At 57.4% G+C, this 12,609-nt stretch overlaps 4 protein-coding genes across 4 annotated transcripts; 1 reads left to right on the plus strand and 3 right to left on the minus strand.

The window, feature by feature from the left end:
* Nucleotides 1-499: 499 nt before the first annotated feature.
* Nucleotides 500-1,711, minus strand: JN550_006255 (uncharacterized protein; the record flags this gene model as incomplete). Its single annotated transcript, XM_049317973.1, has 1 exon — nt 500-1,711. One exon carries the CDS (start codon nt 1,709-1,711, stop codon nt 500-502), a length of 1,212 nt encoding a protein of 403 aa, XP_049171815.1.
* Nucleotides 1,712-2,455: 744 nt separating this feature from the next.
* JN550_006256 (uncharacterized protein) lies at nt 2,456-4,425 on the minus strand (the record flags this gene model as incomplete). The annotated part of the gene is made up of 5 exons (XM_049317974.1): nt 2,456-2,993; nt 3,245-3,752; nt 3,818-3,887; nt 3,951-4,181; nt 4,282-4,425. 5 exons carry the CDS (start codon nt 4,423-4,425, stop codon nt 2,456-2,458), a joined length of 1,491 nt encoding a protein of 496 aa, XP_049171816.1.
* A 347-nt stretch (nt 4,426-4,772) lies between these two features.
* JN550_006257 (uncharacterized protein) lies at nt 4,773-5,829 on the plus strand (the record flags this gene model as incomplete). Its single annotated transcript, XM_049317975.1, has 3 exons — nt 4,773-4,883; nt 5,269-5,604; nt 5,677-5,829. The coding sequence occupies 3 exons, from the start codon at nt 4,773-4,775 to the stop codon at nt 5,827-5,829; spliced, it is 600 nt and encodes a 199-aa protein (XP_049171817.1).
* A 1,006-nt stretch (nt 5,830-6,835) lies between these two features.
* Nucleotides 6,836-9,095, minus strand: JN550_006258 (uncharacterized protein; the record flags this gene model as incomplete). The annotated part of the gene is made up of 3 exons (XM_049317977.1): nt 6,836-7,797; nt 7,854-8,890; nt 8,971-9,095. 3 exons carry the CDS (start codon nt 9,093-9,095, stop codon nt 6,836-6,838), a joined length of 2,124 nt encoding a protein of 707 aa, XP_049171818.1.
* Nucleotides 9,096-12,609: the final 3,514 nt, after the last annotated feature.

Here is a 12,609-nt window from a genome sequence, read left to right on the forward strand (position 1 = left end):
TTAGAAACATGGACCAGGGTGTTGTATCCAAAGACACATATGTTCACTAAGGTAGCTGGTCGCAGCAACGCACATATATCGGAGTCTAGCGGAAGAGTACGCCTGGAGGCGAGATATGAAACTCGGAAAGTCAGTCTCAGAAGCTCAACAACTGGACCAGGCATAACAGTCGGCTGAGATACCAACTTCTTGGTAGAAAACACCATTGGATATCATGTGGCATTACTAGCTTGCAGCCGCCGCAGTGAACCGACAAGCTTGCTCAGTCCCCGTGGGTTGCCCCGGCCAGACAGGTAGTGGTATCGTATCGTACACACAAAGCTGCTTATTTGATACATCGTACAAGATCTCTCAACCTTGACCTCCTCACCCCTTTTCGATTTCGCCTTCATTTTACGGGGACCATCTAACCCGGCGAGGTCGGTCCACGACCTCCAGCGTCCATTGGAAGGGCTATTCTTTCTTCATTTCTCTTCTCAAGTTCCTTCCCTTGCTTCCCTCACTCCTCCTCCTCGCCCGGGTGCTCCTTGCCGGACTTGCGGAAGCGCTCGCGGCCGGTGGCGAAGGTGGCGCGGACGGTGCGGCCGTCGAAGGCGCGGCCGTCCATGAGGCGGACGCAGGCCTCGGCGGCCTGGGGGCTCTGGAACTTGACCGAGGCGACGCCGTCCTGCTCGAGGTCGTACAGCACCACGTTGGTCACGGGCCCCAGCTTGGCGCACTCCTCGCGGATGTCCTCCTTGATGTCCAGCATGGCCGCCGGGTCCTCGTCCAGCTCCTGCAGCGTGAACATGTGCCGCAGCACCACCACCTTGTCCTTGCGCGGCGCCGCGCTCTCCAGCTGCGCCGCGTACGGCACGTCGTCGTCGTCCCAGTCCGCCAGCTTGGCGTCCAGCTTCTGCGTCCGCTTGATGATCTTCTGCTTGTCCTGCTCGCGCGCCCGGTGGTCCTTCTTCGGCGCTGCTGCAGCTGCCGGTGCCGCCGCGGCCGGCGCACCGCCGTTCGCGCTTCCGTCCTCCTGGCCGCCTGCGCCGGTCTTGGCGCCGGCCTCGGCGCCGGCGTCGTGCTGCGTCTTCTTGTAGCTGCTGTCGGCGGCCTGGACGCGCATGCGGCCGGTGGGCAGGCCGCTGGCCGTGTAGCGGAAGTCGGTGTCGTCGAGCAGCATGATGGCCATGTCGACGCTCTGGGGCTTGAAGAAGACGACGAGGGCGTCGCCCTTGAAGTTCCCGTCGGCGTCCGTGTACAGCTTGATGCGCGGGCGGCCGCTGTCGATCTCCTCGGCCACGACGCCGCACTTGCGGCTGAAGACGTCGTGGACCTCGTCCAGCGTGGCGTCGGCCGGCAGCCCCGTCACGTAGATGGCCGTGTTCTGCCGCGGCTGGGGCGGCGCCTTGTGCTTCTTGCGCGCCTGGTCGCGCTCCTCCTTGGTCAGACGCTTGCGCTTCCCGTTGCTGGCCGTGGCGTCGGCCGGGTCCGGGGAGTTGTTGTCGTCGTCGGCAGCGGCGCCGCCGCCGTACATGCGCTGCTGTGCGGCATACTCGTCCTCGTCAACCGTGAGGATCCAGCGCTTCAGCTGGCGGTCGAACTCGAACTCGGTGCCGTCGTCCTGCACGGCGATGTGCTTGTTCTCGAGCCGCGAGAAGGAGATGCGGTCGTCCTTGTCGAAGTCGTCCGGGTTGGTGGGGAAGGACAGGCTCGGGGCTGCGGCTGCCATCCTGGCGGCAGCTCGGGCGAGGCGACGCGAAGCAGCGGGTGGGCTTTGCGGAAGTGCGCCTGGGCTTGGGTGTTTTTTTTTTTTTCTTGCCTAGTCAAGCTGCTCTTGTATCTGCATCGAGTTCTGGAGCTGTAGATGCGAAATAGCAGTCTAGCGGTTGGGGTGGGTATCAATGTATGTAAGTCAGGTACCTACTGTATGTAAGTTCTTCGCTAGGCTACCTCGACACATGGACGAACGGCGACGGCACGCAGGGCACTGGTTGGTTGGCACGGCTTGGCTTTGCGTAGGGTGGAGGCAGGGGTGACGTGGGGTCTACGCATCTGGAGCTAGGGCCAATAACGATGCGATTGGAGTATAACCCGGACCTTCAGCTTATACTAGCACGTAGACCAAAGGTTGTCTTGTGTATAATCGACTTTGTTCCTCGCGCCGAATGCGTGCCCATGCTCGTGCTCGTGGGATTTTGAGTTCGAACTGCCCGAAGACATGAGTGTCCATCATGGATGTGAGTAATGTGGATCACCGGGGCATGGTAATGTGCAATGCGGGACACTGGTCGAGCCTCGCTATCATCTATTCCCGCGGTCTAGCAATTCGTGATAAATACACTCGGGGTGTTGACCGTCTAAAACGTTGTCCTGATGGCAAGCCCAAACAGAGGAGACAGACTGCTGGTTTGAGCCTCATGTGTAATTATGTACAAGCACAAACGCCCTATTCGCCAAGTAGTTCGCGTTTCATCTACTTCTTCTCGACCGTCTTCTTGACGCCCTCGACGAAAGCCTCCACCGCATCCCCGCCGCCGAGGGGCATGCTGCTTCCCTTCATGTAGCCGTTGTTTTCCACCTTGATCGACAGCGCCTCGGCAATGCTGGGCAGGCCGCCGTCTCGCAAGGCCATGGTCAGACTGCTCGTGCTCTGGTGGAACTGCGGACTGCGGAGGACCTTCTCGAGGAGCGCCTTCTTCTGGCCGAGGCTCATGGCTTGCCTGGCCGCTTCTATGGCGTCGGGTGTGGGCTCTGTCGACGCATCTACCGAGTCGGCTTGCTGTGACAAGATGAGCACCGAGGGAGGGAGGAAGCTGAGGAGCTCGTCGATCTGCTCCTCCGAAGCGTCTCTCGCCATGGGCACTGTGACGGGTGGCGTGAGAAGGTCGGATAGCATGGGGTATAGTTTCCCTTCTCCCTGGCTCGCACCACCGGCACCACCTGCGCCGCCCTTCAACGAGTCCAGGAAGTTTCTCACCGCGGTTGCTGCGTCCACATTGCCACCGGCAGCACTAGATAGACATCGCGCGTTAGCCTAGATTCTGATCTTTCTTTTTTATTGTGCAAGCTTGACATCTATGCAACCCCAAGCATTCGTCGACTGTGGTGCTCTAAGCGTACATGGCGACCCCAACCAGAGTCTCCCAGCTCGCCACTCTGGCAACGACCCATCACAGCAGACCAAAAAAAAAAAAAAACACAGGTCTCCCTGCACAATGGCCCTCTCGTAACGCCGGCAAACATGAATAAGAGGTGCACCTACGCTCTAGCGCCGTCTGCACCGCCCTCTCTGGCGCCCTCTCCCTCCTCGCGTACATCGCCGCCGGTGGCACCCGGGCCGGCGCCGCCAGCACCCCCGCTGTGGGGGTCGTTGTGGTCGCCGTGGCCCTCCACGTCTTCCATGGTCTCGTCATCGTCGTCGCGGCGGGTGTCGTCGTCGGTGTTGACAACGGCAGAGAGCTCCTCCTGAACGTCTACCTCCTCGCCCTGCAGCAGGGCGTGAACGAGCTGGCCGATCTTCAGGTCCCTCGGGCTGAACCAGGCGGGGTCGCCGTTGCGACCCTGAGGTTTCGACTGCATCCAGAACATGTAGCGCTGTGACGAAGACATGAACTTGAGGACGAAAACGCGGCCATTCGTCTTGGCCGAAGCCCGGCTCTGCTTGCTGGACTCGTAGGGGAGGAAGTGGCCGTCGGTAGGAACCATGGTGAGGTCCAGTTCGGGGGCGTCTAGTGGTGCACTCCGCTCTCGCCAGCAGAAATGGACGAGGTCTGTATAGTCGAGGGTCAGCAGTGGTGGGGGGTTGGACACGGTGACGCGAACGCTTTGGACTTACCGTCTTCAGAGTAGAGGTAGACATAGCCGGGCTCGGGTTTGGCAGTGACCTTGTAGGGCCTCGAAGACGACTAGATGGTTGACAGTCAGCATGGCGCCCCGGAGATTAGGGGTCCGGACTTCTTGTGACCAACATCCACTTCGCATATTCCGGCCTTGAACGTTATGATGGGAGAGATGGACATGTTGGCGAGGTCGGGGGTTGGTGCCTCGGGGATCAAGACGTGGTGGTGTACGAGGAGTTGACGAGACACGTAGTCACCGGGAGTGCGTGCACTGTGCTCCTTCGGTCCGTCTGACTGTTTGTGCTCTGGGAACTGTGGATTGTAGTCTGTAGTGGTGAGCTGCAACGGTGCAATGGGGAGCTGAGGGATGGGAGGTGGTTTGCTTGGAAATGGTCAAGTTACTGGCCGAGTTACAGAGAAGACGTCCGACGGGTGCAAGGCTGCCGGGGAGCTGTCGTACCTTACGTTGCGCTGGCGCTGCCTTGCGCTGGACTCCAGCGGGCTCGAGGCGCCTCCAGCGGGAGCCGGAGGGGACAAAGCACCAAAGGGCCTGGAAACTGGAGGAGCTTGGGCCTCTTTTTCCTTGCCGGGGGCCTGGTGACATAACCGACTTGCGGTTGTCTCGATGTCTGGTTATCCGTGATAGGCTAGTCGCTACGGGAAAAGAATCTGTGGCTGGTGTCGGCGCTCCCAGGTGCCAGTCCCCCCGATGTGGCTGGGGCGACGCTAGCCAAAACCCCGGCCCCGCTTTGTCGCTAGGTCTGGTCCCCCCCAAGCCACAGGCAAATTTCGGGGCAGGGCTTAATCGCGTAAAACGAACCCACAAGATTTTTCTGTGTGCATTCGGGAGCAGACCACTTTGACGATCTCCAGATATTGGAAGACTCAACACCCAACGACCAACTCTCACATCGCCAACTAACCCCCAACCGACAGCAGCCAGCCTTCACCATGTCGCAGCCGACCAGCAAGAAGTTTGGCAAGTCGACCCGGGAGGTCCCTCACCACTCCCAGAAGGCCCAGAAGTGGTACCCTGCCGACGATGAGTCCAAGCCCAAGACTGTAAGTTGTTGCTGTTGTTCACCACGATGAGTGTGCCGTCACACGCACACGCACACATACACACAGAGTACCAGTTCGCGAGAGTGCCTGCCTGCCTGCCTGGCCCTTGGGAGGATGTAAAAACACGCAACACAGCAAGATCCAAGACCAGAGAGATGGGTGGACAGGTGCAATACAGATTGCCAGCGCAAGGATACAAAGAAGAGCAGGGACGGAACACGACAAACGCGAACTCTCGCGAGGCGCAATTCGACGACGACAATGGACGGCATGGCAGACAGGCAGGCGCAAAACTCTGGACATCTCGATGCCGCCAGACCATACACATGCACGCACATTAGCCAGAAAGAAACCCAACAGTCGCTAATTATCTTGTCTGCAACAGGTCCGCAAGTCTATCCGCGCTTGGGCTCCTCGCAAGTCCCTCCAGCCCGGTACCGTCCTGATCCTGCTCGCTGGCCGCTTCCGTGGCAAGCGTGTCGTCCTCCTCAAGACTCTCGAGCAGGGTGTCCTCCTCGTCACCGGCCCCTTCAAGATCAACGGTGTCCCCATCCGCAGAGTCAACTCCCGCTACGTCATTGCCACATCCTACAAGATCGACCTGGCTGGCCTCGACTCGGCAAAGATTGACGAGATCGCATCGGACAAGTACTTTGCCCACGAGAAGTCCAAGGACAAGGCTGGTGAGGAGGCCTTCTTCAAGCAGGGAGAGAAGCCACAGGTAAGAGAACAGCGAATCCGAAGACGAAGAAAGAAAGCGCAGGCCCGGGATACTGATGTGCTCTGCCCACAGAAGAAGGAGATCAGCAGCAGCCGAGCTGCTGACCAGAAGACTGTCGACAAGGCCCTGCTCGCCAACATCAAGAAGGTCGACTTCCTTGCCAGCTACCTGGCCAGCTCCTTCAGCCTGCGCAAGGGTGACAAGCCCCACGAGATGAAGTGGTAGATGCTCCCAAAACGAGCGTCTGGAACGGAACTTGGGAAACGCGGGGTTGTTTGTTACTTTAAGAGGGCGACAAAGAGAAATGACACGACACTTCTTCTTTTAGAGGCCGCGGATTGAAAGGTGTCTGCGGAAACTGGGCTGGCTTTGCCACTTGCATCTGGACGTTGACGGTCATCGGTCACATTGATTCTGGCGTCTGTAATGAGGTTCATAAGTCAACAAAAGAGCATATGAAAACCTCATGGGGTTTGGGCAAACTCTCGGTGTCTTTTTTCGGTCTATGGTGCTGTGCTTCGATTTTTTTTGATGCCATCTGTCCATGGTGACTGAGTGCTACCTTCTCTCTGTCTGCCGCCAGTTCCAGGTGAAACGTACTGACCCAGTCCCAAGCTAACTGCCAGGCCAATCCGATCGATCCGAGTCGACATCAAGGACTACTGACAACATCGCACACCCCTCGTATTGCCCCGAGCGATATCTACCGACGACAGCGATAGACCACTCACCTAGGATATCGTACGCCGTTCAATGCACACCAAATTTCAGAATATAGAAAGCACGGCATATCTCTCCATCGTACCATGAACCAGAAGCGGTGGCTCAGTCAAGCGTCAAAACATCTTGGTCCGATCAAGCCCGACAGCTGGACAGCGCTCTGCTCTTGGTTTCTCTCGTGACATTGCAGTCTCGTGGACGGACAGATTTCGGCGACAACTTTACTTTCGCTCAGTATCAATCGAGTTCACATGGGAGATGTGCAAATTATTGCAGCACAGAACTGGGGGGTTTCGTTCTTTTCATTGCCCGATTCGATGCTCCGTGGTATTGAAGCTGGTCATGTTTTAGACACGCCCGTCTTACTGTGTACTGGTTTCCTTCTTTTTGCCTTTTGTTTTTCTTTCCCGTTTTGCTAGACCTTATGCGCTATGCGATCCCCAGAACCAATGCTCTCTCTCCCCCCATCCGTCCGTCCATCCATTCATCCCCACAAAGCAACTCGGGAGACTCAGACCTGCCTCTCGGCGAAGCTCTGGATGATGCCCTCCAGCGTGGGCTCGTAGTGCCGGATGGAGACCTTGCCCGTCTGCTCGTCGAGGAAGGTGTTGGCCTGGACAAAGACCTTGCGGGGCTGCTTGACGCGCAGCACCTCGTCGCGGACCTTGCGGCCCCAGTAGTCGGCGTCGACCTCGGTCATGCCGAGGAAGAAGGCGCCGCCGGCCTCGACGTCCGCCGTCGCCTTGTAGACGTGCAGCTTCTGCAGGTAGTCGCCGACGGCCTTGCGGCCCACGGTCAGGATCTTGGACCGGTCCAGGTTGATGACGGCGCCCGCGACGTCGTCGCCGCTGTGCTCGAGCGTGCAGAAGCCCTCGCCCGCCTGCAGGAAGCACTGGAAGATGGAGAAGCGCGCCTGCGAGTGCGGCTGCCCCCACTTGCGGCTCTTGGGATCCCACATCTCGAGCGAGGCCAGGCCGGCGCGCGCCATGGAGAGGTACGACGCGTAGAGCACGTCGCCGGCCTCGCCGTCCATATCCTCGGAGCCGTCGCCGAAGCCGAAGATCTTGAGCGTCGGGAAGTCGCAGCCCAGGTACATGGCCACGAGCTCGGCGCGGCACTCCTCGTACGCGCCCGCCAGGCTGCCGAAGACGGAGCCCCAGGTCTGGCCGGGCTTGTACCAGCTGGTCACGGGCTTGCCGGTCAGGGGCGAGATGGGCGGGTTCTCTTTGTCGAAGTTGAAGACACCGGGGGACGTCTCCTGCAGCAGCTTACCGCAGCCGTGACCGGTCAGCTCGTGTAACCCGACCTGCACCTCGAAGGCGTCGTCCCGGTACTTCCTGAACAACTCGAGATCCTTCTCCGCGATGAAGGGGATCTTCTCGTTGGGGGCCTTGGCGCTCAGAACGTTGCCCAGAGACACGTTCTTGAAACCCTCTGTTTGTCGGATATCGTCGTAGTTAGGGATGTTGATACCTAGTAGACAAATTAGTCTGACGTTAACGATGAATTGTGTATATCAAAAGACTCACCAGCGGGGATACCGGAGCCAGCAAAAGTAAGGACCTCCAGTGAAGTGAAGTCAGGGGCCAGGAACTTGTCTTTCTCGAAGTCCTTGCCCCAGGGCAGAAGGGGAATCAGGGACGGGGCGGCATTGACTAGATCGCCAAACGCCTTTGTTCTCTCGAGGTTGACAATCGAAGCAAAGCCTTCCCATTCACCTCGGATACCCGCCGGATCTCTGTACGTCTCGATGAATCCGATGTTGGACTCGACCATCGGGCCCTTGTCCCGAATCCAGAAGCGCTGGGAGTCCTTGAAGTCCAGAAGCGAGCCAGTCTCAAATGACTTGGCATACGCGTTGTACATGTTCTTCTGTGTCTCGTTGTCGCCATTCTCCGCGGCCTTCTTGATGTTCTCGGTGATGAGCGCCATCTCCTTGGAATAGTCACCGTACACCAGCTTGATGGTCTTGCCCGCCAGAGGCCCATCGGTGATAGAGTATGTAGTCTCCTTTCCAATGTCACCGCCTTCACTTGGCACAGTAGTGTTTGCCGAGGCGATCAGAATCTCGAACACTCCGTCCTTGGTCTTGGTGACTCGCGTGTTCTCCGGCAGCAGGCCCTTGGCCCCCATCCAGGCAGAGACGGCCTCGATCTCAGACTGCAGGATGTCTGGTGAGTTGGGGTAGTACGTGGTCATGTGACCGTTCTCTGGGTATCCAAGATGCATGACAGAGGAAGGCTGGCTGGAGAAGATGGCGCCCTTGGTGGCTTTGTAGAAGCCGTCCGCCTCAGGGGACGTAGCTGCCAGAGCAGTGAAGGCCGACTCCGAGCATCTCGGAACAAACTTGGCGTCACCAAAGCTCTTGTAGTTGCCGTTGTTTCCGAGGAATTGGGCGGCATACTGCAGGAACTGGTCGAGCTCTTCATCAGAGATGCCGGCCTTGGCCTGCAGGGCTTTCCAGTCGCCTCCCGAGCTCTTGTGCAGGGCTAGGATGAAGTCGAAGATGGACTCCGACTCTGGCGAGACGCACCGGAGAACGATGCGGGTGCCCGCCCACGCAGCTCTGTTCCGGTGTTAGTGCATGCACATATAGGGCCGTGATGCTCACGTGAGCGAGGGCGAGCTGGGTGGTGTACCACGTACCTGCTGATGAAGTGCGCATATCTCTTCTGCTGGTCCGACAGAGGCTCGAAGTGCTTCTCAATCTCCAACCGCACAATGGTGGGAGGCGCATCGGCGAGGTAGTGTTTCAGGTCCGCGGCGTCCATGGCTGGCGTGGTGGTGGTGGTGGGTGATGCAAAGGACCGGGTCGAGATGGTGGTGGGCTTGACTTGCCGATATCTGGCTGGTGCAAAGTAACGCGGGGACGATGCGAGGGCGCTACAGGTCAGAACTCTGAACGATCTCGAGGTGGCCGCCCGCAAAGGTACAGGTAGTCTCAGAAAACCTCGAGACAGCGTTGTTGTCACATTCATTGAAAGAGGGGGTCCAGTTAGCCGCTGCTTGCCGCCTCTCACCACCTGACCTTCCTAACGCAGGCAAGACGAATTCCGACCTTGAAACCCTATGCAACTTGTGTGTGTATGTGCGCGATGTGATTTACCCAGCTGCGTGCCTCCAGTGCCTTGCATTGATGAGTCTAAACCGGAAAAGCTGTCTTTTTCGGGGGCCCGGAGGCGACCGACGCTGGTAGCCACAACCCTGGAACGGGCTCCAGTGTTCTACTTGCGCCACATGGCCAAAGTCGAGACCCTGCCAAGAGGGTGAAGGTGAAATCTGGGGTGATGGCGCCAGTAACAGCGAAAGCTGTAGGAGTGATCCTGTTACGACTTGCGTTGCTTGAGAGCGAGAAATCTCTCTCTCTCGTAGCCTTTCGCTCCCTCGCCGTGCATCTCTTTACTCGTATGCTGCTTGGCAACAATCGATGCTGAGGAGTGCCGTTGACTGAGGTGGGCCGGCCGCGGTCTGAAAATAGCGAGGGTCAACGGCATGGTAGCACGAGGTGATTCTATACTCCTAATCTATAACGCCGGTGAGATCTTGATCTGGTGGCGTTCCCACGAGTCTGGACACCGAGCACGTGTGTAACGTCGCCTAAGAACGTCGTACCTGTGTACCTGTGTGGAACAGTGCCAACATGGGCAGATTCTTTCCAGAGCAAGACGAGGTTTTTGTCGGTCGCAAGCTGCGATGGTTGCAGTGGCTATGCGAGACCAGAAATGTTCTTGGAAAACTCACAGTCCGAACCCCCTCCATCAGCTCAGAAGCGATGGCTCAACCCCTGGAAGAAAGAAGGGTATGAATTACGCATGTAGATTGTCAGGTCCCTGCATATCGACCGGGAGATAGTGACACCAGTATATTTCAAGCTGTAAGTGCGTAATCGAGCACCAAACATTTGAATGTCTCTTGATCACACATTCAACGTCGTGCGAAAATCATAGACGAGGAGCGGTCGGCGAATACCTGAGGATTGGGTCATTCGTAGTGCGATCACGTTTGAGGAATCTCGCCGCTTCTGGTGAAGAGTGACAGACTAGACGTTGGGATATAGCTGGAATACCATTCTACTTGTCGTGCACACTCGATAACTGGAGAAGCTCAGCAGGTGTCTCAAAAAGGCTATTGGCTTGTCGCATTTCGATTTGTACAGTTGCAGCGCGTTAACTACAGGGCTCGCGCGCCGTGTGCGATCATGGAGGGGCACGCCTCGGCGATTTTTGCCTGTCTCGGTCAAGGTGGGTTGGGGGTGCAAGAGTCCAAATCCGTGCATAGAAGGCAGCCCTGAACTTAGTTTTCAGCTCTTCGAACAATTAGTGGGCAGGACGGCAGCAAATCAGGAGCTTTGCGCAACACGGGAACCTTTTCTGATCGCGTTGCAGCCAGTCTATATCGCTCAAAGTCGGATGGGATGGAAAACGAAATATGAATCCCCGGAATTCCCGCGAGAGTTGGAGATGAGGTGACATCCCAACAACAAATATAACACATACACCTGATTATGGGGCATCAGCATCTGCCGGGATCAACGTCGTAGCTGCACGTCATTGCATTTGATGCTGCAAAGGAACCTGGAGCTCTTAATAAGGCATGATTTGGTGTGTCCAAAGTATAAAGGCGCAGAGTGTTTCCAGACTAGGGTCTACCGCCGCACCTCGCGATCAAGGGGTTCGTCCGACGAGCGGTGAGCAGTGGTGTATAAGAGTGTACGCTGGAATACGAGTGTATACCTGTCGCATTGAACGAGGCGCACCGACGTGCAATAGACGGACTCGACCCCGGACGCAGGCTTGTGGGTTCCGCATGGGGACCGGAACATCAGGCCGAGCCGTGCCGAAGGAGTTGGAAAAGCAAAGTCAAACCACCCTCGTGACCATTTGGCGGTGACGTTACTATCTGCTCTTGGAGTTGAGTGCGAAAATGGAGGGAGCGGCAGCTTGGTGAATGACTCCAAGCCGACATGTATTAATATGAACATCTTCGCTGAATAAGCGGAGTAGGCACTTGCGCATCATGTGCCCCTTCGCACACAGTTTGTTGTTTGGGATTGGGGGTCACGAATGACAAAGAAGAAGTGACAGGGATCGCCATCACGACTGTGGCCGCATTGTCACGACGGCTGAGTGTTGCTCTTGTAGCTACATTATACAGCAGTAATATGTGCGTCCGTCGAGGACAGCCATCAAGAAAACGCCTTCCGAGCGCCAATCCCAATCAGCCAAGTTAAAGATCATGCGGGGCGGTGACTGACGAAGTGTCGTTGCCCGACGGGCTGCACAGCGTCACCAGACGTCGGGCGGTCGGACGCTCCAGACTGATGAATTTCCCCTTTCTCCCATCCATCCCGCCAAATTCCTTCGCCCGTGGCCAGCGGCGGTGGCATCCACCCACCACGTTTCGCTCCACATTCTGCCATCGACGACAGTGACGAAGCCTTCTCGAGCCCGCGGATCCTGCGTTGGGGACTCCACACACAATGTTGTGACCCCCACGCTATATTTTCACTCTAATGAAAGCCTCCCACCATCGGCAAGCTTTCCCACGAGGTCGAGGGCGCCGATACCTTCCTCTACTTGTCTGCACGCTGGAGTACCAGGCCTATGGCTGGGTGAAAAACTTGGTGCACCCAGTCTACATTGGTGCAGAGTCCAGTCTAAACTTGCTAAAGCAATATACTCCAAATCCTCGGGTTCCTTGGCTGTGTGGGATGAGTCTCGTGCTTCCCCATGGTGTCGGAAGCGGGAACTCCAAGATTGCAGCTGGGTGACCCCCGACCCACCCGAATTGGCGGTACACGGTCCACTGAAGTCATGGCCGAGTTCCGCTCCGTCTTACTTTCCCTTCACCTTCATGTCTACACCCAGGGGCAAAAGAGTGCCAGATTACAGCCAAATAACCTGGCGTGACCAACTTCTTGAATCAACTTCTTAGGACACACTGAAAGAAATCGGGCTTCATGGAGTTTCCCAGACACAAACAGGCCCCCGACCACAACTGTTCGTTGTGAAGGAGCCTACCATCCATACCAGCTTCTAGGGCCATCTACGGCTTCTAGTAGCCCGGCGGTGCAGAGCTGGCCGGTGCTATTGGCCTCGAGGCGCGCATCCGGTACGGTACTTCTCACCTCTAGTAAGGTACCGCCGTGTACCTGGTCAAGATGCCCCCGATGCCCCCCATCCCTCCGCCCTGACCCCGGTGGAGCGAGCCGTCAGGAAATGTTCACCTGGCGTATGATTGGCTTGACGACCCCTGAGACTTGCCCTCTTGGACGAGTGACGAATT

Source organism: Neoarthrinium moseri (assembly GCF_022829205.1).
Source record: "Neoarthrinium moseri strain CBS 164.80 chromosome Unknown scaffold21_Wmoseri_CBS_16480, whole genome shotgun sequence".
Lineage (NCBI taxonomy): Eukaryota > Fungi > Ascomycota > Sordariomycetes > Amphisphaeriales > Apiosporaceae > Neoarthrinium > Neoarthrinium moseri.